This window comes from Notechis scutatus, chromosome 2, assembly GCF_049901735.1.
Source record: "Notechis scutatus isolate UNSWTSFEM ecotype Mainland chromosome 2, rNotScu1.2, whole genome shotgun sequence".
NCBI classification, from domain to species: Eukaryota; Metazoa; Chordata; class Lepidosauria; order Squamata; family Elapidae; genus Notechis; species Notechis scutatus.
Window position 1 is genome coordinate 234,925,989 of NC_142010.1, and position 26,419 is coordinate 234,952,407.

Here is a 26,419-nt window from a genome sequence, read left to right on the forward strand (position 1 = left end):
AGTCTTCAATAAGGCAGCCAGTAAGAGCCAGAGAGTGCCTTGCTGCTTATATAGTACTTTTACAGCTGCACCCTTAATTACATTCCTTTAGCTTAAAGTCACATACACTTTATCTGACAAACCATGATTCATCATTTTATTATCTTTACCCAAAACAGTTAGGGTAAAACAATGTTATCCCTAACATTCTCCCCTTTTGGGTAATAATAATAAATATTACAATAATATATCCATTTACACTTTCAAATCATAATTGTCACAACTCTCTTTAAATTTTACAACACCTTGTGCTTTTGTAAACTGGTCTGCAATATTTTCTTCCGTCATGCAGTACTCAAGTTTAATTAGACCATTTTTAACAGATTCTCTAACATTTAAGTATCTTAAATCAGTATGCTTTGATCTAGTCTTTACAGCAATATTAGTAGCTAATTGTATAGCTGCCTGGTTGTCTTCGTATACAATAATAGAATCTTTAACAGTTATACCCATGTCTAATAATAACTGTTTGTACAGAATTAAGTCAGTGCATAGTAATGACAGACATGAAAATTCTGCTTCCATCGTTGACAAGCTAATATGCTGTTGCCTGATTGACCTCCACCCTATTAGTGTCTTACCAAATAATATAGCCATCCCAGATGTTGATTTTCTAGTGTTTATGTCAGTTGCAAAACTTGCATCTGCATAGGCACTAAGAATCAAATCACCTTTTGGCTCTAGATACAATGCATGGTGCATTGTTCCTTTAAGATATCTTAAAATTCTCTTTAATGCTTGCCAATGACATTGATGTGGATCATTATTATATCGTGCCAGCTGATTAATACTATAAGCTATATCTGGCCTAGACCAATTGCTTATATATGATAAGCTACCAATCAAAGATTGATATATGGTCTTATCAAATTTGGGACTTTGAGCATCCATTTTGCAAATTTCCTGACTCATTGGAGTCTTTGCAGGCTTACAAAGTTCCATTTTATACAATTTAATTAATTGGCAAATTTTATCTTCTTGAGATATCTTAAATCCTTTTGTGGTTTTATTAATTGTCAATCCTAGATACTTTTTAATTTCACCTAAATGCTTTAATTTTATCCTTTTGGCTAATAATGAAATAATCTCAGTAGCTTCATTATTGGTCTTAGTAATCAAAGCAATATCATCTGTAAATAATAACAATAATGACACCGTTCCATTATTTTCTCTTTTAAACATACATGGATCTGCTAAACCAGATTTAAACCCTATATTGTTTAATTCTTTCACAATATATTGGTTCCATTCATAGCCAGATTGTTTCAATCCATATAAACTCTTCTTGAGTTTCCAACAATCATTGCTATTTACTTTATTATCTTTTATACCAACCGGTTTTTTCAAATATATTGTATGCTGCAATGGTGCATGTAGATATGCAGTTTCTACGTCTAAATGGTTAACTATATAATTATTCTTAGCTGCCCATACTAAAGCTGCTCTTTAAATTTGTAGCCTTAAGATTTGGTGCAAATACCTCATCATAATCAAATATATTTTGATTAAATCCTTGTGCTACTAACCTAACTTTATAAGTTACTTTCCCATTATTTCCAGTCTTTACTTTAAATATCCATTTGCACCCAATGGATTTTTCTCCTGGAGGTAATTTGGTTTCTTCATAAACTTTCATTTCCTTTAAAGAATTTAACTCTTTTTCCATTGCCTTTTGCCAATTCTCCTGATCCTTAGCAGGATACATCTTAAGTTCATCTATGCTAGTAGGAACTTTATTTACTTGGCAAACAATACTGGCCTGATATCTATCAGGTGGTTTGGTTATACGCGTTGTGCGTCTAGGTATAACTGGACTTACAGGTGGACTTTCTTTTATTTCCTGTTCTTGACTATCTATCTCTTCTTGATCAATTATTTCCTCTTGATCTGATTCTATTTGCTCTTCATGGACTTCTTCTTTAATTGGACTTTTCTTATAACTAGTCTTTTCTTTCTGCCTCTTGTAGTGTTCTATAATAACATCATTATCTGAATCCTGTTCTAATCTATTCCATCCTATATGTTCTAGGAATTGTGCACTAGCACTGCAGTATACTCTAGATGTACCTGGTTCCCAGAATCTATAAGATCTATGGTTTGCTTGATATCCAACAAAAATTAATCTTTTTGCTCTATGTTGTCCTTTGTGCCTGAGTTGTGTAGGGATATGCACCCATGCTGGTGCACCAAATGTGTGAATATAACTCAAATCAGGTTTCCTACCATGCCACAGAGTGAATGGTAATTCACCTGTTGTTGAATTAACAACATTGTTTAATATGTGATTCCCACACATTATAGCTTCTCCCCACAAATTGTCAGGTAATCCAGAATCAGATAACATTGTCCTTCCCATTGATTGCAGTGTTTGGCCTCTTCTCTCTATAAATGCATTATGTTGAGGCCTATATGGTGCAGACTTTTTATGTTGAATACCTGCCATTCTAAGTCTATTCTGGAATTTATTATTTGTAAATTCCGCACCATTATCTGTTATAAGACTTACTAATTTCTTTTTTAGTTTTCCTCTCTGCAAATTTTAACCAATTAAAGAAATTTGTATACGTTTCAGTTTTACTCTTCATTAGAAAACAGAAACCATACCTAGAATAGTGGTCCATTATGCTTAATATGTATCTAGCACCACCTACACTTGGCTTTTTAGGACCTATTATATCGGCAAATACTACCTCTAAAGGCTCTTTGGTAGTTAATCCATCAACTCTATTTGCTGGTAAAACTTTGCTTTTGTTTTGATTACAAGCAGAACATTGCAAATACTTATTACAAGGTTTCAAACTTATTCCTTTAGATAGTTGAACAGTTCTCTTAATCATTTTAAAATTTAAATGACCTAACCTACGGTGTAACAAGTGAATACATTCATCATGAGGTTTTCTATTATCATAAACTGTGTTAGCCACCTCTAAACCATTATCATTTAACACATATGTCACCTCTTAACGTTGCAGTAATTTTCTTACCTTCTTTTTCTATTAAACAAGTATCTCCCTTAAAGGTAACTATGTATCCTAATCTAACCAACATTCTAACTGAAAGCAAATTAAATTTAAGTTGAGGTACATATAACATTTTTATGTTCTCCTTTATACTAGAACAATGAGCTATACCTTCACCTTTTGCTTTAAGTTTCCATCCGTTTGCCAATGAGATATGCTGTGAACTCATAGACATTTTTACAAAGTTTTTGTTATCATTTGTAATACAGTGGGACGCACCACTGTCAACCACCCATAAATTATTTTTTACAACTCCATTACTATACATTGCTAACTCATAATTCTTATTTCTTCTTTGTTGGCTTACAGCATTCTGGCTTGCATTCTGGCGCTTTGGTTTCTTACAAAATCTTGCAAATGTCCTCTCCCCACAATTAAAACACTTTTTAATTGCGTATGCAGTAGGAGATTCATTATTTTCCTTTTGAGGTTGCTCCCTCCTTAACTGATCTCTTTCAAGCCTTCTTCTGGCCTCTTCAATTAATCTGCCAGTGATATCAGTTAAAGTTAGGCTTTCTTTAGGCAATATTTCAAGGGAAGTTACGTAGTCATCGAAACTTTCGTCTAATGAAGATAGAATTATGTAGACCTGGTGTAGTTCAGAGAAAATTAATTCCTTCTCATGAAGTTCTTGGAAAATGCTTTTCATAGTATTCAAATGACTCAGCATATCACCATTCTTTTGGAGATACGTCCGGAAAAGCTTCCGTGTTAGATTTATGTTAGCACCAACGTTATCTCGGACATAAATCCTCCTCAGTTTTTGCCAACACCCAACTGCAGTTTGCTCTCCGCGTATATGAACAAGCTGTTGATCAGTTAATGTTAATCCTATGATGCAAAGTGCTTGATCATTTTTCTCTTTAAATTCTTTTATCTTTAGACTATCTTCCTCATCTTCAGGATCCCATTCTTCTACGTTTGGTGGATTCTCAATTATGTTCCACAGACCTTCTCTTCGTAGAAGTAGACTACATTTCATAGACCATGAAACATAGTTTGTTCCATCCAGCTTGGATATAAGGGACAAACTTTGTAGACTGACTTGTGCCATATTTCACTATATGGATATAAAACTATAATTGATAAAACACAGCTGTCTGTTTACTGTAACGTGTAACAACACAAAAATCTCACTTTTTACATAAACCTGTTTTTATCCTAGTTAAACTGACTTTGCAGTCTCTCTGGGCCCATAACCAGTGTTAAGCCTGAATTCCCCAACGGTGTTAAGGAAAACAAACTAAACAGAATGTGCAGCGAAGTCAGATAGGAAGACAGGTAAATGTGTGAGATAAGCCTTCTCGTTATCACGCAGTAAAAATACAGATACGCTTGTGCTATCAAAATTATAATTTATTCCATTTAAGAATTATAGCATAGTCATTATAAACAGTCCATTAGTCATATATCAAATTCAGTCAAGTCTTGTCGAGGATACTCTAATTGCAAAGTCCGTGTCGAATAGCCAGTGTCAGTACACATATAATAAATCTGTCCAAAACTTATCTTCTCTCCGTTGAGAAATATCTTCAAAGTAATCCAACACTTCTTCTCCTCCCCGATCCAGCAAGAATGCAGTCTTCAATAAGGCAGCCAGTAAGAGCCAGAGAGTGCCTTGCTGCTTATATAGTACTTTTACAGCTGCACCCTTAATTACATTCCTTTAGCTTAAAGTCACATACACTTTATCTGACAAACCATGATTCATCATTTTATTATCTTTACCCAAAACAGTTAGGGTAAAACAATGTTATCCCTAACAACCACCATGTATTAAAAAAAAGTAAACATTTCCCCTGCCCAGTCATGTCCATCTCATGTCCAACTAGAGAAGAGTGCTGATCTCAGTTTTGTAGCCAGCATTGTCCAAAGACAGTTCTGTAGTCGTGTGGCTGGCATGATTATACACTAAGGTACACAGAACACTGCTTCTTTCCCGCCAAAGTGGTACCTCTATATCTACTTGCTTTGATTTTGCATGGTTTTGAACTGCTAGGTTGGCAGGAGCTGAGGCAAGTAACGAGAGTTCTTTCTGTAACATGGTGCTCGGGCCTAGAGTGCCAGCCTTCTGGATGACAGCCCAATGTCTTAACCCAAAACAAATCCTTGTCAATGAGAATATCTGAACAAAGCAGTAGCATATAATTGAACCTTTGGGAACAGGACTTGAACTACCTATAGAAGGAATTTGACTCTGAACTACCTATAGAAGGAAATCATGCAGGATGCCTGATTTGGAAAGGGTGATCTACACAGGGAATCAATCTGACCTGTCTCCACCAAACTTTTGTGCCATGTCCTTAAAAGCTATCCTGTAAGGAGATGGTGTAATGGATTTGCAAATTGTTTGCATGAACTGCCTTTATCCATACCCTAGCTCTACCGTCTTACTCTTGGGGCTTCTTGAAAAATAACAAGAGCTGACCTGCTCAGCATATACAGCATCCTCACTTACATCCCCCAGGTTATCCTATAAGCCTTGAATGAATAGTGAATGTGGAATAAAGGAAGCCAAATGCATAGTGGCTTTCCTCGGCTACAGGCAGTTTACAATGGATAGGATCATCCAAACTTTTTGGCTAGTTTTTAAGTGCTAGAATAGAAGTTGGGAAATATATATTTTTCCCAGTGACTTTAGGCCACGGGTGTCAAACTCAATTCCATCATGTGACGTATCGTGATGTATCAAGATATTTTTGCCTTTGCGGAGCCAGGGTGGGTGTGGCCTGTGCATGATACATCTGGCCTGTGGGCCACCAGTTTGATAGGCCTGCTTCTCTTCCTTACTCCAGATGGCAGTTGTAAGCCAATAAGAATAAGTGGTTGATCTCATCCCCAGGACTGCTTGATGCATTATTTCTTGGAGTTTCCTACTCTTAGGATATACAGTTTGCTTAATTAGCGATTTATTTAAATAATGTGCAACTTAGTCATGAGCTTTACATGGTAATCCATGGCACTTTCTAAAATAAAATGGTTGTTTAAGGGAAACAAAATACAATGAGTTCACACATCATACAAAACTCTAATGTGTTTTGTATGATGTGTGAATAGCTGTTGTGTTTTGCAAAACATTGCTTTTTGGCAGCTATGGTTTCTTCAGCCAGTCATAATTAAAATAAACCATATTCTGAGAAAAAAATATTATCCATCTACTTAGCTATCATATGTATTCACATATTCATCACAGTTCTCTTTGGGATAAACAATATTATGAAAGTACATTTAAGAAATAAGAAATATAAAGCAACAGAAATTAAACACACAACATGAAAAAATAAGCATAACTAAACTTACCATAGTCAATGAAAGACTTTGGCATAGTATTAAGACATCAGGTTAGAAACCAGGAGCTTGTGAGTTCTAGTGCTCCTTAGTCATAAAGCCAACAATATCTTTCTCTCAATCTCGGGAAGGAAGCAATGGCAAACCACTTCTGAAATCCTTGCCAAGAAAACTGCAGGGATTTTCTAGGTAATCAGACATAAATGAAGAAAAGAAAAAAGAAACTTTCCTTTTAACCATTCACTGTTCCGTCATGTTCTTTATTATTCAAATTTAATTCATTCTCTATATGACTACAGCAATTTTGGAGACATGAGAGTTGCATGGTATAGATCTGATCCTCATACACTGTACATACCATATGAACACTTCTACATATATGCTCTCACAAAAAAAAAATCTTAATTTTTTAATACAGTAGAACTGTTGAAGGCAGAAGCTGAGTTATTGCTACAGGCTATATTCTTCAGATCCTTTGTCTTCATATGGCCATGTTTTTCTGTAAATGAATTAATTCATTTTTTCAACTACATAATGAAACTCCCTGCATATTAAGAGTGGATGAAATGGAGAATACACAGCTGAAACATTTATTAAGCCAAATATATTTTTGTTTGCTTCTGAAACAAATTATGGCTTCTTGCACATGGGCTGAATGAATTTTCCCTGATCATAAAGTGACTCAAAAACATCTCCAGCGTAGCCAATTCAAAATAAGAGTGTGGGTCTGCCATTTTTCCAATGTGTTTTTTGCTTTCAGCTTTAGTTGTCTCTATGTTGTGGCTTGACAACATCTTGAGTGGCTCAGAAATCTGCATATTTTCACTCACATTTCCATTATTCTTTTCTTTACATCCTGGGTCTTATTGCCTCCTGCACCAAAGAATAAAAATGCATTATTTATTTATGCAATACTTACATATGTTCAATTAACAAAGTCCTAACATTGATAATTCATTCAAACATTAACAATGTTTTAAATCATTTGTTTGTGTTCTACTTGTGACCTGTAAATAGTTCTGCTATCTCACATGTAGCAAGCTGGGCTACATAAGGCACCTCTAGCAAAGGGATACCTAAAGCTCCACCTTTTAACTGCCATCTAGGGGCGCTCCAGAAGACTGTAATTCATATCTAATAGCCTTACCCTATAGCAGGGGTCGCCAACCTTTTGGACCTCAGGGACCACCAAACTCATAATTTTAAATCCCAGGGACCACTAACTGATTCTGTGGATGTGGCCTAATTTGTGGACATGGCTTGTATGTAAATATTATAAATATTTATACAAGTATTGAATTTTTTTATAAAAAAAGCAACTTTTACCCAAAATCAGGCAAAGCAGGCAAGCAGATTGAGTTGCTCACAGAACGACAGATTTATTCAGAGAGCTATCTATCTGCCATTGGCTAGCTCAGTCTGTCACATAAAATTTGCTAGCAAGCAAACTCACAAAATTAACTCACAATACACCATGTATGTAAATATTGATTTTTTTTATAGAAAAGAGCAACTTTACTCAAAATCAGGCAAAGCAGGCAGAATCATTCAGTGATCTATCTATCTGCCATCAGCTACCTGAGTCTGTCACATAAAATTTGCTTGCCATGAGTCTGTACTGAATAATAGAAACTTCAGTCCTAAGGGAGGTTCGGTTGTGCTTAAAAGCAGAGCCGAAGATCTAAAGATTAACTAGAAAGCAAGAAATCCAACCATTTCCTGCTTCCTAGCTAATCTAAATCTCCCGACACAGCAGAACAGCTGATGGTCGGAAAAAGGAAAAATAGCAATTTAGCAGGCAAGTTTGCTGGGTAAGGAGTGAGTGGGTGGGAGGGTTCCCGCATGCCTCGTGGGCGGCGCAGCCTTGTGTTTCTGAGCAGCCTGGATTAATTGCTTCAGGGGGGTGCTCTGAGGGTGAGATTTCTCTGCAGCCCACCAAAATTTTCTCACGGCCCACCATTTGGCGACCACTGCCCTATAGGACAGTCAACTTGTAACCAATCACTAGTGTAGGTTAGGCGTTGTCCTGTTCCATAAATGGTTTATTTGGATTTATAAAGCAAATCCATAATACAAGACATGGAGTAATGTGAACTGAAACATTAAATCAAGGATTATAACAAACCATGGTTTGAGGCTAGCTATCAGCCCAACTTTTATTATACAATAGATTGGGAGCCAGAACTTATGAGGACTTTGATTTGATTAATTTACACTGAGTACTTTTCCAGTATGAATTTGTGATAACAGAATACATTAATTTAGAAAAGGTTTGAAGGCATTAATGGGACAAAGTTAATAAATGGAAAATATGCAGGAATCAAAGAGCTGGAGGCAGATACGCATTGGACTTGAGGTGGCATTGCAAAGTAATTCACCCATTATGAAGAATAGGAGGTGAATAAAATTGATAATTGGATGAATGTGAAATAAATTAGGGAACATATTAGAAAAGGGTTTTAAATTTTACAGATAATTTGAATTTTACAAGGAGAAACTGTCTGATGATCTGATAGAGCTGGAATAGTTTATCGATTTTATTTCTGGGTTTAAATATGCAAGAGGTTAACTGTCTTTGTTGTTTCAAAGATTCATATACTACTGACACCAAAATTCAAAAAGGAAAGATCAAGTGGCTTGGTGGAAGCTGAACAGCAGCAAAGTCTTGTGTAACATGTTGATTGAATATGTGCCATAGAATTCCATGCTTGATTTATAAAGCATTGTCTATGAATATTAAGATTTCTTTCAAGCCAAACTTTTAAGACTGTTATAACGCAACTATTTTTCCCTTTGGGTGTTTCTAAAGTTGAGTCAGATTATTTTTATTCAAAAAGTTTTCATACTATATTTTAAAGCCAAATATTCATAAGGCAGCTTTCAAAATATAAAACAGGACACATTTTGTTTATTTTTGGCTTAGTGTGATATAAATACCTGTAAATCATGACTTTTACTGAATATACATAACACTAACTATAATCCATGTCTTATTGATTCTTTCTGCCTTAGTGAGTTACAGAAGGAAATTAATTTCCTTCTCTATAATGTATGGAAGCTATTTTCTCTTGTTATATGTCATGTTGGAAGACACCAGATAAGCATGCAATAATTCAGAATAAAAAGTTTTTTGGAGTAAAAAGTTATTTGAATTGTACTTCAGACTGTTGAAATGTATTTTAATATTTTTTTGCCTTAGACCAGGGGTGTCCAACCTTGGCAACTTTAAGACTTGTGGACTTCAACTCCCAGAATTCCTCAGCCAGCAAAGCTGGCTGAGGAATTCTGGGAGTTGAAGTCCACAAGTCTTAAAGTTGCCAAGGTTGGACACCCCTGCCTTAGACTGTTGTTTCGTGTAAGAGGAAATAAAGAGCAAACTTAATTCCTAAACTCTCAGGTACTATTAATTTTCTAAAATTTAAGAGCCAGTTAATGGAGTCTTCCGTCAGCCATGGCCGTTCACTGGGTGACTTTGGGCTACCAACTCTCTTAGCTCAACTTGGGCTATTGCTGCCAAGAAAAAAATAAGAGAAGCAAATGACATGTAGCTGTCTTTATCTCCTGCATGTTGGGTATAAATTAAATTGGTTAATTATTCTAAAGATTCTTTAGAATAAGAAGACAAACAGTAGCAAGGCCACCAAGTGGTTTAAAACTTTCGCTCACTAACTTGCCTCACAAGGAGATCAGGCAACAGAAGCACAACCTTCTTTCCACAAACAGATTGTGTATACTTCAATTAGAGCAATTTAATATAGCAATTTTAATGTGAGAAAATGTGAAATGAGTCAGAAGAAATAATGCCACCTTTCAATGCTCATGTCCATTTCTTATACTCTTAAAAGCCTGTTTACTGAATTTGCATCATGCAGAGACCAGCTTTGCAGATGAAACTATCAAATTCCTAAATTTGACCATCTCAGGAAGACAACCAGAAGCAAATAAACAATTAGCAAACAAATGCTGCAATACAACAATTGTAATTAGGCTAGCTATGATTTAATATGAGGGTTTTAATTTGCTTTTCATTTTATTTCATGAGTAAGAAAAAAGCCAGCATTATAGATATTGACTTTTAGTTACAGATTATGCTTATTTAACTACAGTGCTTTGAATAAACCACTATCTATCTTATTAAGTATACATAACTCTGCCCTTTAGCAATAAATAAAATTTAAAGCACATAGTAATTTGTATAAATATTTGTGTAGCAAAACAATCTCAGTCTCATGCTTTGATTTTTAGATTTAATCAACTGCGTGACAAAAAACATCAGAACATTCTTTTTGATACCTAAAGGTCATCATTAAGTTAATTTTCACACTGTATCATGGATAAAAGAGCCATTCCCAAAAAATAACTGACTCCTTTGCAAACAAATGATTTTTGAGTAACAAGCCACTATTTTACTCATATGCAAAAACCGAAGTAAAACATTTTTATTTTATATAATTTGAAGACATTGATTTTAAAAGGGTAAAAGAATCTCTAAAATGCAAATGCATTAATTTTAGCACAATGAAACATGTGTATTGTAACAGCAACAATAACACACACATGTCACCAATAAACTTTTCTAATAACTTTCATCATTTGTTTCATTCTTATTTAAATTACTTAAGGATTTCAGCCAGTAGCAGCTTCTAAATGCAAAATTTCTGGGTTGTTAGATTTTTAAATTCTGTTTAAATAATATGTGTTTTGGCTTATATATTTTTCAAATATTTCAGTTCCTCTTTTGGTGTTTCATAATGTTTCTGAAAAAAACATGAGAGGAAGCATGACCATTCTACTTTGAAAAGTTTCTTCAGTGCAGTGACATGCAAAAACTATGTGTAAAGATTTTTAAAAATACAGATGGGAGAGGGTAGAGATTACTTATACGTATTATTTTAATAAAACATGTGCGTACAGGAAAATTCTTATCAAAATCAGTCTGTCAACCAGTAGACTGGCAGGATCTGAACGAAGAATCAACTGTATATTGAGCTGTTTAGAAAATTTAAATTTCCACTTAAAGAATGTTAACAACTGCAACTTCTAGAATCACCAGAGCAGCATAATAGCAGAGAATTCTAAGAATTACAGCATTAACACAAATGGAAGGAGCAAGATTGGCAACTCCCCAACGCAATATTGAATAACCTTCATCTCTTCTGCATGGGTCAGCTTCCATTGTAACTCTGAATTATACCATCAATTGTTGAGTTCATCATAGATACTAATGTCATATGCTTTAGGCACAACTAATCATATATGCATGCATGCAATTAGTTCAATCCACAGCATATAGATGGAAGTTCAGAAATCTTATCTATCAAAATCCTACATGAATGGGTATGATTAAAGATCATATCATGATCTATGCTCTTTTGCAAGAAATATTCAATCTTTTGCTGAAATATGTTATTGACTTGCAAAAGTATATAATAGTACATTGTCTCCAGATGTGTATTGCATTCAAAAGAAATTGGGTGTATGCTAACGTATGTGGAAAAGCTATACTGAAGATCTTCTGTCGAAGCCACAAATACCCAAACTGGTTTGTTTAAAATTGAGGTTATGGTTCCAGTCTAGATCACAGAAAATAGTAAAGGCTTATTACAAATACTTTCAATGGTTATAGCTAATAACTTGTGTCTTGTGTTCAGATTTTAACTAAATTCTGGAATCAGTGGGTATAGTCACACTAAAAAAAAATCTTTGAATTTAGAAATCATGTGAACGTCATGCCCATTTTTTCTTGTCCTGTTTTGTTTTTTCTTGTTTCTAAATATATATTTCTTATAATTCTATTCTTGGATTGATGATTCAACTGCTCCCTCCCAAATACTTCTTGAGTAATCATTTTCAAAACTTATTGAAAGATTTGCTTGGAGAAGGCAGATGTCAATAACTATTGAAAGAGTGATAAAATATTCTATTCAGATGAGAGACAAAGCTCATTTGTCTGGTAAACAAGAATGTGTGTTCCTTGATCTTATCTCACTAGATGATTATTTCTAACAAGGTCTACCTTAGCCTAAAGCTGCAATCATACAACAACCATCATTACCGTTTGGGCAGCAGTATGATTATGTCCAGTATAATGAAGCACTATTGTATGAACTTCAGCTGCTCCCCTATGGATACAACATAATCTCATTTTATTTTGATTGTTCATTATAATTCACTAGCTAGTGAATCTGCAGACTAGTATCTGTTTCTTGTTTCTTTAACCCTAACACAGGGGTCTTTAAACTTGACAGCTTTAAGACCTGTGGACTTCAACTCCCAGAATTCCTCCTCCAGTCATGTTAGCTCATGAATTCTGGGAGTTGAAGTCCACAGGTCTTAAAGCTGTCAAGTTTGAAGACTCTTGCCCTAACAGAATGAATTATTTTAAAGTTCTGTCAGGGCTAAATCATGCCAATCAATAATGTGAACTTTATTTTTCCTAATATTTTTTTAAAATTGAATCAGCCAATTATGGTTTATTCTTTAATCTGTGCTTAACAAACCAAAGATGATTAGCATGATGTCCAACATGGATTATAATGCCAAACAAAAGCAAAATAAACAAAAATAGCTAATTAATCTGTTGCATCATTCTAACTAATGATGAACTGTTCTACAAGCAGGATCATTCTTATTTTCTCAAAACTAAACCCTGGCTTAATTTCTAAAAGCAATTAATATAATTATATTACATGATAGAAAGGTTTTGAAAAACATACCTTCTGATTTCTAAATATTTTTGTACTCTGCAGTCTACCCCAAATATACCTGTTGAAAAAAAATCAGTATTGTTGACTTTAGTAGTCCTTACTCTCAAGCTCTGATCTCATATCCTCCAGATGTATTGGGTTTAATTTTCCATCATCTCTAAATACATGGCTAATGGTCAAATTAGCCAGTAGCTATGGAAATTGGTATCACATAAGGTCTGTGTGGGTGGATGAATCTATGATGCACTAGAATAGGTAATTCTGCTTGATTTAGCTGAGGAAAACAGAAGAAAGGGAAGATCACAGATTAGGTGGATGGTTGTTATCAAACACATCACTGGAACATTCTTACCAAGCTGTGACTGTGATCAGAGGCATGTCAAGATTGGTGAGCATTTGTTTTACCTCAAATCAATAACGAAAGGTCTTCTTCCAAGGGGAAAAAAACCCACTCCAATTGCCTTTTGAAAAATAAAGCACCTTTGGGACAATGGCACCAAATGTATTTAGAGGGCGCCAGTTTAGAGCCTCACTTTTTCAGTTGTGGGATAAGCTCATGAATGAAGGTTTATCTTACCAAAATATTTCTGCACCAACCTCAGGGTTTTCTTCCCAAAGTGCATGGCAACATGTGTAGAAACACTTTAAGGCGTTCCGGAACTGAACTATAGAAAATTTATGTCTGCCACAATGCAAATTTATGTGAACAAATTGTCTGAAGATTGGCAGCGAATAATTTCAGATTATGAAAGGTGCCCACTGGTCAAATAGTTACGACGAAAGGAGTTCTTCTCTGTAACCGAGCAACTGGGACAGAAATAGGATGAAACAACACCCTAATGATGTTCTATATCCCCGTGTTGCTCAGCATGCAAACCTTAGAAGCCACGCGGCCGAGCTGAGGCGAGGGGAAGGGAAGACAGAAAGCCGAGAGCTCTCCGTGACCTCGTGCAAAATCGCCTATGCAGATTACAAGAGGAGGAGAGGAAGGGGCTCGACCCACCCGTTCGCCTCGCCTGTTGCGGGCAGCAGAGGTCGCTGTGGAGCAGCCTCAGCCACCGCCCCCCCGCCTCCCACGGCGATGAAATAACGGGGCTGGGGACAGAGAAAGAGTGAAGGCGCCGAGCTGGGGGGTGGAGGAAGAGTTCACTTTGCCCCCCCCCCCCTCAGCAAAAGAGCTGAGCGCGCCCGGGAGGCGGTTGCACACACACATAGAGACACAACGCGGCGTTGCGCGGACCGGGAAGGCGCAGCTTGCAAGGAGGGCAGGTAAAAGAGCGGGGCAGCGAATCCGGAGGCCGTGGGGGAGGCTGCCCCGAACTTCTTTCGCGCGCCGCGGCGAGACGCGCGCGCCTCCGATCGGCAGGGGATTGCAAGAGCCGCTAGGACGAGCGAGACCGCCTTGGGGCTGTTGCGGAAGACGCCAGGAACAGGCAACTCCCCCTGCTGTGCCTGTGTGAGTGTGTTACCGCATTTCGGAGAGCAGCAACCGCGGCGGCTACAGGACGGTTTAAAGATTGCAGCGGTGCTTCTCCGGGAAACGAGGATTACGGGGGGGCGGCGATCCCGCGAAGTTTGTTCCAGCTTGGACAGAACTCCCAGCTGCGCCGAAGAGAATGCATTATGAGGAGCCCTCTTCGCCGGCCTTGCAGAGACCCCGCTATGGCTGTGAGTAACACTCGGGTTTTGTTGCCGCCAAAATGGAGCGCCCAACCTCACCTTCTTTCCCTTTCCTTCCCCCCCCCCGCCCCTCACTCCGTCGTGGGCTCGGGATGCAGGTTTCCGAAGCGCTCAGGTGAGGGTGCGCGCGGCCCCCCTAACCCCCCTCCCCCAAACGGAGGAGGGCGTGTGTGCTGGGGGTGGGGAGGAGAACGGGTGGCGTCCCGGTGGGGCGCTGTTCTCGGTAGAAGGGACGGCGGAAACACCTGTCGCTGCTTCTGCTTGAGTTACCTGAGTGGTTTGGAGGATGGGCTTCCTCTCACCCTTCCAGCTGGAAGCTGCAAGCAGCGCCAGCAAATAACTGACAAGGGTGTCCCATATTACTGGGATCCCGCAAAGGTTCTGCCTGTTGATTTTGGAAGGAAGTTTATAATTCGAAAGGGGATGTGGAAAGTCGTTCTCAACCAGATATCTCTAGTAGTTCTGAGAGAGAAATGGTGGCAGAGAGTACGATTTTGGGTTTTTAAGTAGGATTTCCTTAAGTATTCATTCAGAGGTAAATGCAACCTGCAATCGGCATCTGTGAGGTAACTTTTTTGCCCCTTAGAGAAGAAATATGGGGTAAAGCCCATTGAATTGAAGTTCAAGGACACTTGTACCCAAGTATTGAATTTTAGATCCAAGATACTCAATTGTCACTGATTCTATACAATATCCTAATTTGCAAATGCTTTACAATAAGCACATACACTTTAAAAAACAAATTCAAAAGTACAGTATTTGAAACAATTTTTCAAAAAGACAGTCTGAGCTCAGTAATCCTTGTTCTTCCTCTCAGAATTTCATGCCTATATGAAGGAACCTAAATTGGTTTCACTGTTTTTAAGGTGGAAACTCACAGCTTTTCCTTAAAAGCTTTTATTGTCTGTTCTGACATTTCTGAATCTTTTTTTTACTTGGGATAAATGAAAATTAGATGTTTGAAGACTTTGAGGTTGTGTTTTAGCTGGTTTTCAGAGTAACTTAGCAGAAATGAGTCATAACTTGATTACTTTGAGTCTTTAAAGGCTTGCCTATTGTTGTAGATGTTTACCCAACTGCACTTGCATGTGCTATTAAAGCTTGTGATACAGATAAGCAAGTAATGTGTACTTTGACCACTCCCTTTACTTGTACTGTACTGTTCCATATACCTCTCTTGGCAAGGTTTGACAGGGCAGTTAAAACTCCAAGATGCCAACATTTTAATTGCTAGGCCTATGTAAATCCCGAGTATCCACATGAAATATCAGCATGAAATAGAAATGGGATGATACAGCCTACAAGAGGCTGGCTTGCCCTGTACACAAATTCTGAATGAGCAGACTGTTGAGTGGGAACCTTTCTTTTGCTCTTTGAAATGATAAGCTCTATCTTGTGAACTCTGCTCTGGTGTTTTGAATGACTTCTATGAACTTGCTCCTTGTTGTAAACTGGTTGAGTGTTGTTTAGGTAACTACAGAAAAATGGTACATTAGTTTGGTAGCCCTTTTTCCTCCTGCAGTATGCCACCATATTCCACTACTCATGTCCCCAAAAGGTCTGAAAATTCTAGCTGAAGAATGTGCTGATTTTTCTCTGACAATCATTGCCTACACAGAGGGCAACCACGTGATTCTGTAGCAGAAGTTCAGAGTCCTTCAGACTGAGCAGGAAGTGGTTTGGAAAAAGACACACCTTTCCCAGGGTGACAGTAATGCAAGGCAGAGAAAACAGCTCTTGTTTGGCAAGGCAAGGATTGGGAACAGTTTCAAGAGTAGAATCTGGCTAATGTTTGGTTAAATTTAGATGTATTAGATAGCGTGAAGAGAATCACAAATGATTCTCTCATGCAAAGAAGAATCCTGTATTGCAGATATTAAAAATGAAGGGTTTACTCATTAATGTTATAGGCAGTCATATAACAAGATAAACTCAAATCATTTCTTGCTGGATTTATACCTCATTTTCCTGTAATTTATTCTTCCTCCTAATTGTTTGGGAAATATGTGCTGATGCACACCCAGGCAGTACTCTCACACCAAGTCAAAATCCAACAAATCACTCTTTAGCTTGTGATACGAATTTAGCTGTTGTGGTCTGTAATTCCAATAGATTGAGCTTTATTCACTAAGCCATAGTTACTTATCTTTATCTTTTTTGAAAGTAAGTCAAGTTGAATAAGAAATGGAGGCAGATTGTATAATGGTAACAAATATAAATTAGGTGAATCTTCACTTCAAATTTCTATTACAATGAATGTTTCATTTTATAATCCTCTATTTATTTGACATTTGGATGCCATGACCAAATTTCCCCTTATGCTCCCCCCACCCCACCAAATAATGGATGGATCAGTTGTATTTGAAGTAGTCTACATCAGGGATCCCCAACCTTTTCGACGCCGCTGCCCGGTTCCGACATCAGCTGGGCGCCGCGCCCGGTAGGGCGTCAACTGGGCGCCGCCATCTTTTATGACGAAAAGGCGCTTCCTGTGACGTCACGGCGCAAGAGCCATCAAAAAGATGGCGGCGCCATGCTCTGGTGAGCTTTTCGGGTAGAAATGGCTTTCTACCCGGAAAAGCTCACCGAAGCGCTGGCGCGCCGCCATCTTTTTATGACGAAACAGCGCTCCGGTGAGCTTTCTACCCGAAAAGCTCTCCAGAAGCGCTTTTTACCAAAAAAGATGGCGGCGCCCAGCAACCAGCGGCCCGGTAAGGGTTGTTCCGCGTGGCCCGGTCCACGGTCCGCTGACCGGCGGTTGGGGACCCTGGTCTACATGACGTACATGCATAATTTTACATTGATTTTACTTTTATTGATTTTATTTCATATCAGTATTAATGCCTTAATTTTATAACATCTATAGCATATCATTGCCTCAGTTATGTTATTAATGTCATGCAATGGCATACTTTCATATTTATTGGAGGTTAGGGAATAACAGGTATCTCTACAAGTGTTTACTCAAAATGAGGTTTTACTGTGTTTATTTTCTTATATTGTGTGCACATGTTATAATACTTAAGTGTTAACCTCAGGTGCAAACTCACTTATCCAAAGTCTTAATAGCTCAACAGAGATCAAATAGCTGTGTCCTTAAATCTACATTCTCTCACTAGAACAATATCAATTCAATTATTTTTCATATTTAGCTCTAAATTATTTTCTAAACGGAAGTTTTGCTTTTCTGTACTAATGTACTTGGGCTTGAGGCAATCTAATTAACTACCTCTGTTAATTGAAATGGAGTTAATAAATGAAAGAAGGTTATAGGATTGTTAGACTTGTTCTGCTTAATCCCGTATTTAGTTCAGAGGGTATTAAGTAACAATTCCACTTAATATAATTATTCTGGCACACACTTTATACTTTTACTGCATTTTGTTTAAAGTCTTTGAAACATGAAGTCAAATGAGAAGTCAAGTCTCCTTCCAGTTGAATTCAGTTCCTGGTGACTTTGTAGACATACAGTCCTCACTTAACCACCAGGAGCTTAACAAGTGGTCAAAGTTATGACAGCCTTAGAAATAATGCTTAACAGCCTGTATAAAGCATCAGAAAATATTGTGCATGCCTTGGTCATATAACTGCATTTTGGGCACTTGGAACTCTCACGTTTACAATTCCATGCAATATCCTGTGTTACATGACCATGATTTGCAATTTTCTTTTTGTTTTCCAGTGGAAAATGTCAAAAAACACTTATTGGATATTCTGGACTCACTTAAAAATCATGTATTTCATTTAATGATCATAGTGACTCATGATCATAAAATCAAATCAGATCATGGGATGATTCACTTAATGACCATACTAACTGATAGCAATAGTCATAAATAGAGGACTATGCCCATTTAGCCATGATATCTTATGGTAGTTTCTTATCTCTGAATAAATCTAGCCTGATTCTATTTCCCCTATGCTCAGACAATGTTGGGTAAGGGTTGCCCCCTCCTGAGACTTGTAGTCAAATAATGAGAGTTAAAAAACCACTTGGGTGACTGGTCTATTTTATGAATTTTCATAAGAGCTTACTTCATCATACTGAGTTACTGCTGAACTGTCATTTTTCTTAGACTGCATTTTAAACGGGCATTTCAGTACACTTGACTGTTTATAACCGGTTCCATGCATGAAGTTTTTAATCTAAAAGTGTAACATGAATTATATCTCATGCTGCATGATTGAATTTCTACTTGTAGAATGTACAAGCCCTTCTTGATTATAAGTAAAATGGTTATGATTTTTCATAATGAGTAAGTTAATTTTTGTATAATCATAATGATTTTAACAGGGGACTGTATTTAAATGAATGTCTCTTTTAAAAACAAACCATGTTTGCTAGCTATGTACATTTTAGATAACATGTTTTCTGGAGCTAGTTTTTAGCTACATATAAATAGTGATTGCAATAGTTTTGTTAGCTAGATTAAATACTATTCTTCATCCTTTTTATACATAGTTAATATACAGCTTGATATAAAGTTCATCAGTATCAACTGCTTTTGTGGAGAGGAAACCATTTAGATGTCACAGTTAACTATAAACTTATATCAAGCAAATAAACCATATTTATTTGTTTATTACATTTATATCAACACTTTTCTCTGTGGAGCTCAGGGTGGCCATATTGGTGCAATCTTTAGAAGGACCAAAGTCAGGAAACATTTTTACAGCTGAAACTTGAAAAAAAATGGCCAAGATGTGAAAAAGTATGACAGTGACACAGGACTGAAATTTCCATCTTTTCATGCTTACTTTTTTTAAAAAAGCAAAATAAAATACACTAAAGCCTATGGGCAACATAATCTTCTTTTATATTGTTGTAAAAAAAACTTTAAAAAAGCATGCTACTGAATTTTGATGTGTTGTAGAATTTCAGAGATAAAATTTTACTATTTTGTGGTTGTAAAAAAGAAAGAAAAAGATGGCTGGAGAACTATATGCAAATTGCCCCTTGCTTGAAACCAACTAGATGTTTCTAATTGTGATCAAATTCTTATAGTTTTATTTCACTGGCTCGATGAAGAACTTGAACTTTACTCATTTTTTTTTTGACATTTCGGTAAAGTCATCGCTGGAATTTTTCTTGAGACTACATTTGTCTTGTTAGATTTAGTTACATGGAGATTGAAATTGATGAATGATTTTTTGATTCTAAAGACAAGATTTGTTTTTTTGAATGTTATGCATTCTCCAGCAAGGTAATCTACACAGTTTGGCTTTTAAAATTCTTTTTACTTGGTATTCCATTTCATAGGTACTAAACTTCTGTTTACTTATGCATTCTACTTAGTGAAGAGACTTTTTTTTAAACTAGGTCTGGAGACAGATGTGAATAAATGCTGTTTTGAAATTTTCAGGGTGCATAAAGCAGCAAGTCTCTTTCCCTAGCAGTCCTAGATACAGGTTGAAGTCAGCACAAAACCTCCTATGCAACCCATTCAATTAAAATTGGGCTAATTGAAATCAGTGTCTGTATTTACATATCATGCTGAGCAAGTTTCGATGTGTGTTGCAGTTAGGAAGTTCTAGTAAGGCTGTTGTTGTCTCTGAATTGTGGATACCATGACAACCACTAGATATGTTCTACTTTTACTTCTTGTGCCATATATTAATTAGACCAGAACTGAAAACAGTGAAATGTATAGTACATATTTTGATTTCAGATTAGAGTTATTCTAGTATGGTCTAATATAGTTAATAACCCTTAGTTTATGTCAGACAACAAAGAGTAACAGAATATCAAGACCCCAGCTGGTGATATCAATATAGGTAGTCCACAGTTAAGGTCCACCTATTTATCAACAATTTAAACTTACAAAGACAGTGAAAAAGTAGTTTTACAATTGGTACTAAAATTTACAAACTGTCCATGTGGTCACATGATCGCCACTTGTGTGTGACCTTTGCACCCAAATTTGACAAGTAAAGTCAGTGGAGAAGCTGGCAGTAAGTTGCAAATCAGAGACATGTGTCACTCTTAACAACTGTGGGTGATTCACTTAATAACCTCCAGCAGAACTGATGCAGGTTTGGCATGGTCATGTGATGTTTCAGTTAATGACTGCATCATTTAGTGATGGAGTTGTTAGGTCCAATTGTGGTCAGTAAATGAGGACTACAGCAGTGTAGAACTACAGTTTCTAATAACAACCTGAAGTCTTCTAGATATAAGCAGGTTTATGTCAGCATTTAAAATGTGTGTTGAGTGAACATGGAAAACTAGAAATAATTGCAATGCTTAAAAATTTGTGTTTTGGGTTTAATAGCATATAGATAGCCTTTAAAAGTTAAAGAATTCTGAAAGCTTGATTTATATTTTTATTTCAGTAATAGATCAGCATACCCAATATTTCTCAGTGTAATTACAGTATATAATAGAACTTGTTGCTGTAGAACATAATACTAATTTAAACAGATATTAGTTCTTCTGTAATGAGTAGGCTCGATGACTCTTATATCTTGTCTGCTTAGCCAATCTAATTGTTCTCAGACATGGCAAAGTTGATGAATGGTAAATTTTTATTTGATCTTAACCTTTAGAATCTAAATTAGCAATTAATTCTGATGACTGTTATTAGGAACTGTTGCAATATGGGAGTACTCCAAAGTGGACCCAGGCAAGTCCATTGTTGAGCTGTAGCTTTCTTTATGTCCCTCTGAATTGATAACTGAAGGGAAAAGATTACATTTCAGGAGATCCGGATTTGAACTTAGTTTTGTATTATGCATTTGTGTACATAAAGTGCTGAAAAGAATTCTAAATTAAGGAAAGCCAATCAGAAACTAATCTAAAATATGCTCTGTGCTTTTCAGTAGTTTCTTCTCTTTAATATAAGGATGAGTTCCACCTATATTCATAATCTGTGTGTTTTCTTTGAATAGAAAAGACTAAATTTTTACTATTTTTGATGCAAACTTTGATAACTTCAGGGACTTTTCACACATAGGGTCAAGATAAAATGGTACGTTACAAAATTCTAGAAAAACAGAACATACCAAAGTTCTGTGGTAGATTAAATATCAAGTTTTTATGCCATAAACTTTTACAAACAGTCTTCCTTATCATATGAAAACAATATCTAATGAAGTGGTCTATAGCCATGAAAAAACAGTCTTGAGCAAGCTTATACAGGGGAGGGGACAGGACCATGTTGAAAAATTTCAAAAATCTTAATGAAATGAAGCCCAAGGTTTCTGTTCCCTCATATCACTCCAAATTGTAAGTTGATTTTGGGCCAGACAATTTTTTTGCTGTCATCATAGGAGGTTGGACTCGGGAGTAGTGATTTTGCTGTGTTTGCAAAATGGAATTGAGAAATAATGTATGCTTATGAACTGAGCAAAGATCTGTTTGAGTTCTTGATTAGGTAAGTAATTTTTCGGATGTGCTAATCTTAGGATGTTCTTGTTTTTTTATTCCTTCAAGCTTACCTTCCAGCAACACAGTCAAGAATAGGTTAGTAAAAAGAATACTTGTTTGTTAGGCCTTTGTTAGAAGCTAAAATTACCAGCAGATGAAAGGTCTCTGGGACATATTCTGTTCAAGGTTTCTAGTGTTTTTGGAGAACTATTTTAAATTGCCCTAATTTACAAATACAGTGAATCTGATGTCATTGTAGCTTACAACAGTAAAAACTAAGAACCATTAATTTGTATGCATATACAGATTAATGTTACTCCATAACCCCAAGAATCCTTGCAGGCTCATTTACTACTATATCTGAATTACAAAAATCTGGTTGGCCATAAAATGCCAGCAAAGATATAGGAAACTAACTCTCCTGGTAAAATTGGGAAGTATGGCCAGTTTGTATTTGACTTGGAAGATATCCTCCACTGATACTAATAAATAATAGACTGCTTATTTTTAAATAGTAATCTGCTTCCTATAAGTCTTTTTTCAAATGAATATAATATTGATTTGGGAAGTGCTCGTCCAGACCAACTTTGAGATGGCTGTAGGAGGCAGTGGTTTAGCTTTGTGTCTCATTCTGCTAAGCCCATCTAGTTGTTCTCAAACATAAAGCAAAGTTGAATGAATAGTAATATATGGTAGTGACATTGTACTTCAGGGTTATTAAATAAAATAACTGCCCACCTAGTCTATATTGTCTATTTTTTCCAGTTCCAAAACCAAGCTTTTATTTTAAGAGTTGGTTTTAACATTAAGAACGTTTATTACTTGAGACCAGTTTAACTGAAAATTTTCTGAAAGGTAGCATCTTTGGTAGATGAAGTTGTCCATACAGTTTTCTTGACAGCAATATTAGAAGTGGTTTGTTGCTTGACTTTTCTCAGAATATTTTTTTTTACTTCTTAATCTATTTTATCCAAATGCAAAGCAGATTACATGCCTATTTGAATCCTTTTTAGAAGGCTAAGATCCTTTTTAGAAGGCCTTCTATTCTCTTGGCAAGTGTGATTACATCTGATATCTTATTGATTATCTTTATCATTATTTTAGGCCTTAGGCAGAGAAATCTTATGGAACTTTCCAAGCCATTGGTAAGAGGCAATCTGGTGGATATGGAAAGAGTTTTGCATTTCTCCATCTTTCTCTGTTTTTTTATTTTTAAAATTTTGATTCATTTTTTATTCATGTATGACATTGGTTTGAGGCATAGAATGGGTTTTCAAATCTGTCCTTTTATAAGCTTATTTTTACTTTTGAAAGTCGAGGCATCTAAACTTGAGTTCATGTAAACATTTTGGGAAAGCGACAGGTGAAACTGATTTCTTTTTCCAAAATAAACATACCATACTTTTTCAGAATCCTGGAGGAAAATAAAAAAAACCATGTAGCCTATGAAACATTGTTGGAACCATTAAAGTTCATAGCTCATTACTTAAATTGTTACATTAAATTGTGAAGACGTCAATATTCTGATGAAGCAGAGGTTTCTTTTTAAAAAACTGTATTGTGAAGTGGAAGAATTAAGCTTTTACACTATTTTGCTTAGTTCTTAAATTCAGTAGAACTCTTTTCTGTGCTCTGAGTTGTTCATTAGATGTATTTTTTAAAAAGTAGACATTTTAATACTTTATTCTATGCATTTTAATTTTCTTTATGTTTACAAATATATTGATATGCAATCTATATAAATCAATAATATAAGTGGAATTTTTGGTATAGAGAAGCTTATAGTGAAACTATTCCTTGCAAACAACAAATTCATAATAGTTGTCATAAATGGTGTAGACTGAACATTATTCAGTAAGAAACATTCATGTCTTTCTGAATATTTCATTAGAGTTGTTGGTGCAGAATACTGATGTCAAGTGTTATGCATATTTCAGAATCAGGTGGTCCTTGTTTAACTATCCCATTTAATAATAGTTCAAAGTTACCACAGGGCCAAAAAAGTAGCTTTACAACTGTAGCTTGTAGTTAAGAACCATTGTAGCTTCCCTGGTCACATGATAGATTCAGTGCTTCGTAATCAGTGGGGATTTATGATGGTTGTAGCATTCCACGGTCACATGATTGCCATTTAAATGCTTCATAGGTGGCTTCCAACAAGCAGGATCAATGGAGAAGCTGCCAGTAAAAACATATGTTGCAGTCACTGATGTCTTGCTTAATAAATGGATTGCTTAGTGATGGAGTTACCAATCCCAATTGAATTTATTATGGATTATCTATATATAACAAAATAGTTAATGGTTGCAGAAATGTTATTTATTTAGTAATCAAATTTATATAGCCCCTCATGAGAAGTGAGTCTGGTCAGTGTACAATAATTACAATTATTTGAAATATAATTGCCTTAAAATTATACTAAAATGAGTGCTTCCCAGAGTTACTGGATTGGAATGAAGATTCACATTATATTAATGTGATTCTGATAACAGATTATAAAGACTTGTATTTTTGGGGAAGAAATTATTTAGTGATTTTATGCCTCCCTCTTCCTTGTTTTTATCTTACCTCTTCCTTTAAATAATTGAAAAGGTCAGAAAATAAATACCAGATTTTTGTAATTCATCAAAACTCTAATTGTCTACTGTTGGGCATACAAACAATTCACTCTCCCTCTCATACCCAGCAATGTGGGAGGGACAGAAGAAAACACTGTTGGAAAAGCCTTTGCCTGTAGTTAATGATAGCTTTAAAATGAAATGGGTAAAATTACATAGATTTGATTATGTTAGAGAGATCATATTTGGTTAAATAAGAATATCTGTGTCTGCAATTAAAGGCTACAAGAATAGAAAGCATGTTTTTTTCCCCTTGAAAATACAAAATGCAAGAGATATTTTTTCTGCCTATAGTTTAAATAAAAAACGAGAAAGCAAAATGAAGGGAAAAGGTCAGTTCTTATTTTCCAAAATGGATCAGTTTTAGAAAATTATGAATTCTCAATAAGTATATATGGTTATAAATATTACTGTCAAGACCAGTAGTTAATATTGATACTTTGCCAAAAGAGGTTTTATTAAAAGGCCATAATTTGATTTGAGATTTGTTTCCCTTCCTAGGATTTTGGACACTTGGATAAATAGATAAAGAATGTAGTTTGAGACCAAATGTAATTTTTAAAAAATTGTAACCTACAGAAGGTAGTTATGAAGCCCCACTGCATGGGAGAGTTGGAGTTTCCAGTCTGTTCTACTCCTTTTAAGGTTGGCTTTGCTTAAAGTTTATAAATACTTTGTGACTACTGAAGACTTAATCCACTCCCCCCTCCCCCAATAACTGGAAAAACTCTACAAATGTTTCAGTAGCTTATTCCTGCGGGCCTCTGGATTGGGAAACAGAACGGAAGTTTGGGATGGCCTAGCCATTTAAGCATATAATCTCTGGAATTTGTACAAAAAATTACTTTTGAGTTTGAAATTCTATGGACAATAATCATACTAATAATAGAAGGTTTCTTTGAGGAGGCTTTGGAAGTAAAAGACAAAAAGAAGGGAAAATAGAGTGTAAGCTGTACAAATACAATTAAAACTGGGGACAAAAAGTTCAGTGGGAAAATGCATGTGGTAATCCATTAAACTATGGTTGCAGTAGAGCAGGGGTCCCCAACCACCGGGCCGCGGACCGGTACCGGTCCGTGGATCACTTTGCACCGGGCCGCAAAGAAAATAAAAATGGCGGTTTTCTTCGCCTTCGGTGAATGCTGCTGGGATCAGGGATCAAGGACACAAATGAAAGAAGGGGAGGGAGGAAGCAACCAAAGCCTGTCCTGCTCTCTGGTTCAGCGGCTTCGGTTTCCTCCCGCCTCGTTCCTCTCTCAGTCGCTCTCTCGCTCCTCCACCAGTCCAGGAAGAAACTGCTTCAAAGCCGGCAGGGTGGCTTTTCCTGTCGGCGCAGCTCCCCCGAAGCGCCCGTTCACCCCCACCCCGCCGCCAATCAATCCAGGTTCAATCCAGTGCTCCGTTCTGCCTGCCTGCCTGCCTTCGTTTGTTTCGGAGCAGCTTCGGCTGAGAATAATAACTATTCGCCTCTTTTACTAGCCGAAGCTGCTCCGAAACAAACAAAGGCAGGCAGGCAGAACTGAGCACTGGATTGAACCGCGGGCGGCGGGGTGGGGGTGAACGGGCGCTTCAGAAGAGCTGCGCCGACAGGAAAAGCCACCCTGCAGGCTTCTTTGAAGCAGTTTCTTCCTGGGTGGGTGGGAGGAGCGAGAGAGCGACTGAGAGAGGAACCGAGGCAGACACCTGAGGGATGGGGCTGAG

At 36.6% G+C, this 26,419-nt stretch overlaps 1 protein-coding gene and 1 long non-coding RNA gene across 3 annotated transcripts in view; one reads left to right on the forward strand and one right to left on the reverse strand.

Moving 5' to 3' along the window:
* Positions 1–6,408: 6,408 nt before the first annotated feature.
* LOC148132555 (uncharacterized) lies at positions 6,409–15,052 on the reverse strand. Its single transcript, XR_015748202.1, has 3 exons — positions 15,005–15,052; positions 7,178–7,220; positions 6,409–6,532 (listed from the first exon to the last, which is right to left on the reverse strand). It is a non-coding gene; the product is annotated as an uncharacterized LOC148132555 (long non-coding RNA).
* Positions 14,115–26,419, forward strand: part of IQGAP2 (IQ motif containing GTPase activating protein 2) — a 130,021-nt gene continuing 117,716 nt past the window's right edge. The window contains exon 1 of one of the 2 annotated variants that reach the window (XM_026670605.2): positions 14,115–14,722. In XM_026670605.2, coding sequence (XP_026526390.2) covers positions 14,671–14,722 — 52 coding nt within the window. In that variant the 5' untranslated portion in view covers positions 14,115–14,670. The remainder of the gene's footprint in view (positions 14,723–26,419) is intronic. The other variant, XM_026670607.2, reaches the window with a different exon arrangement.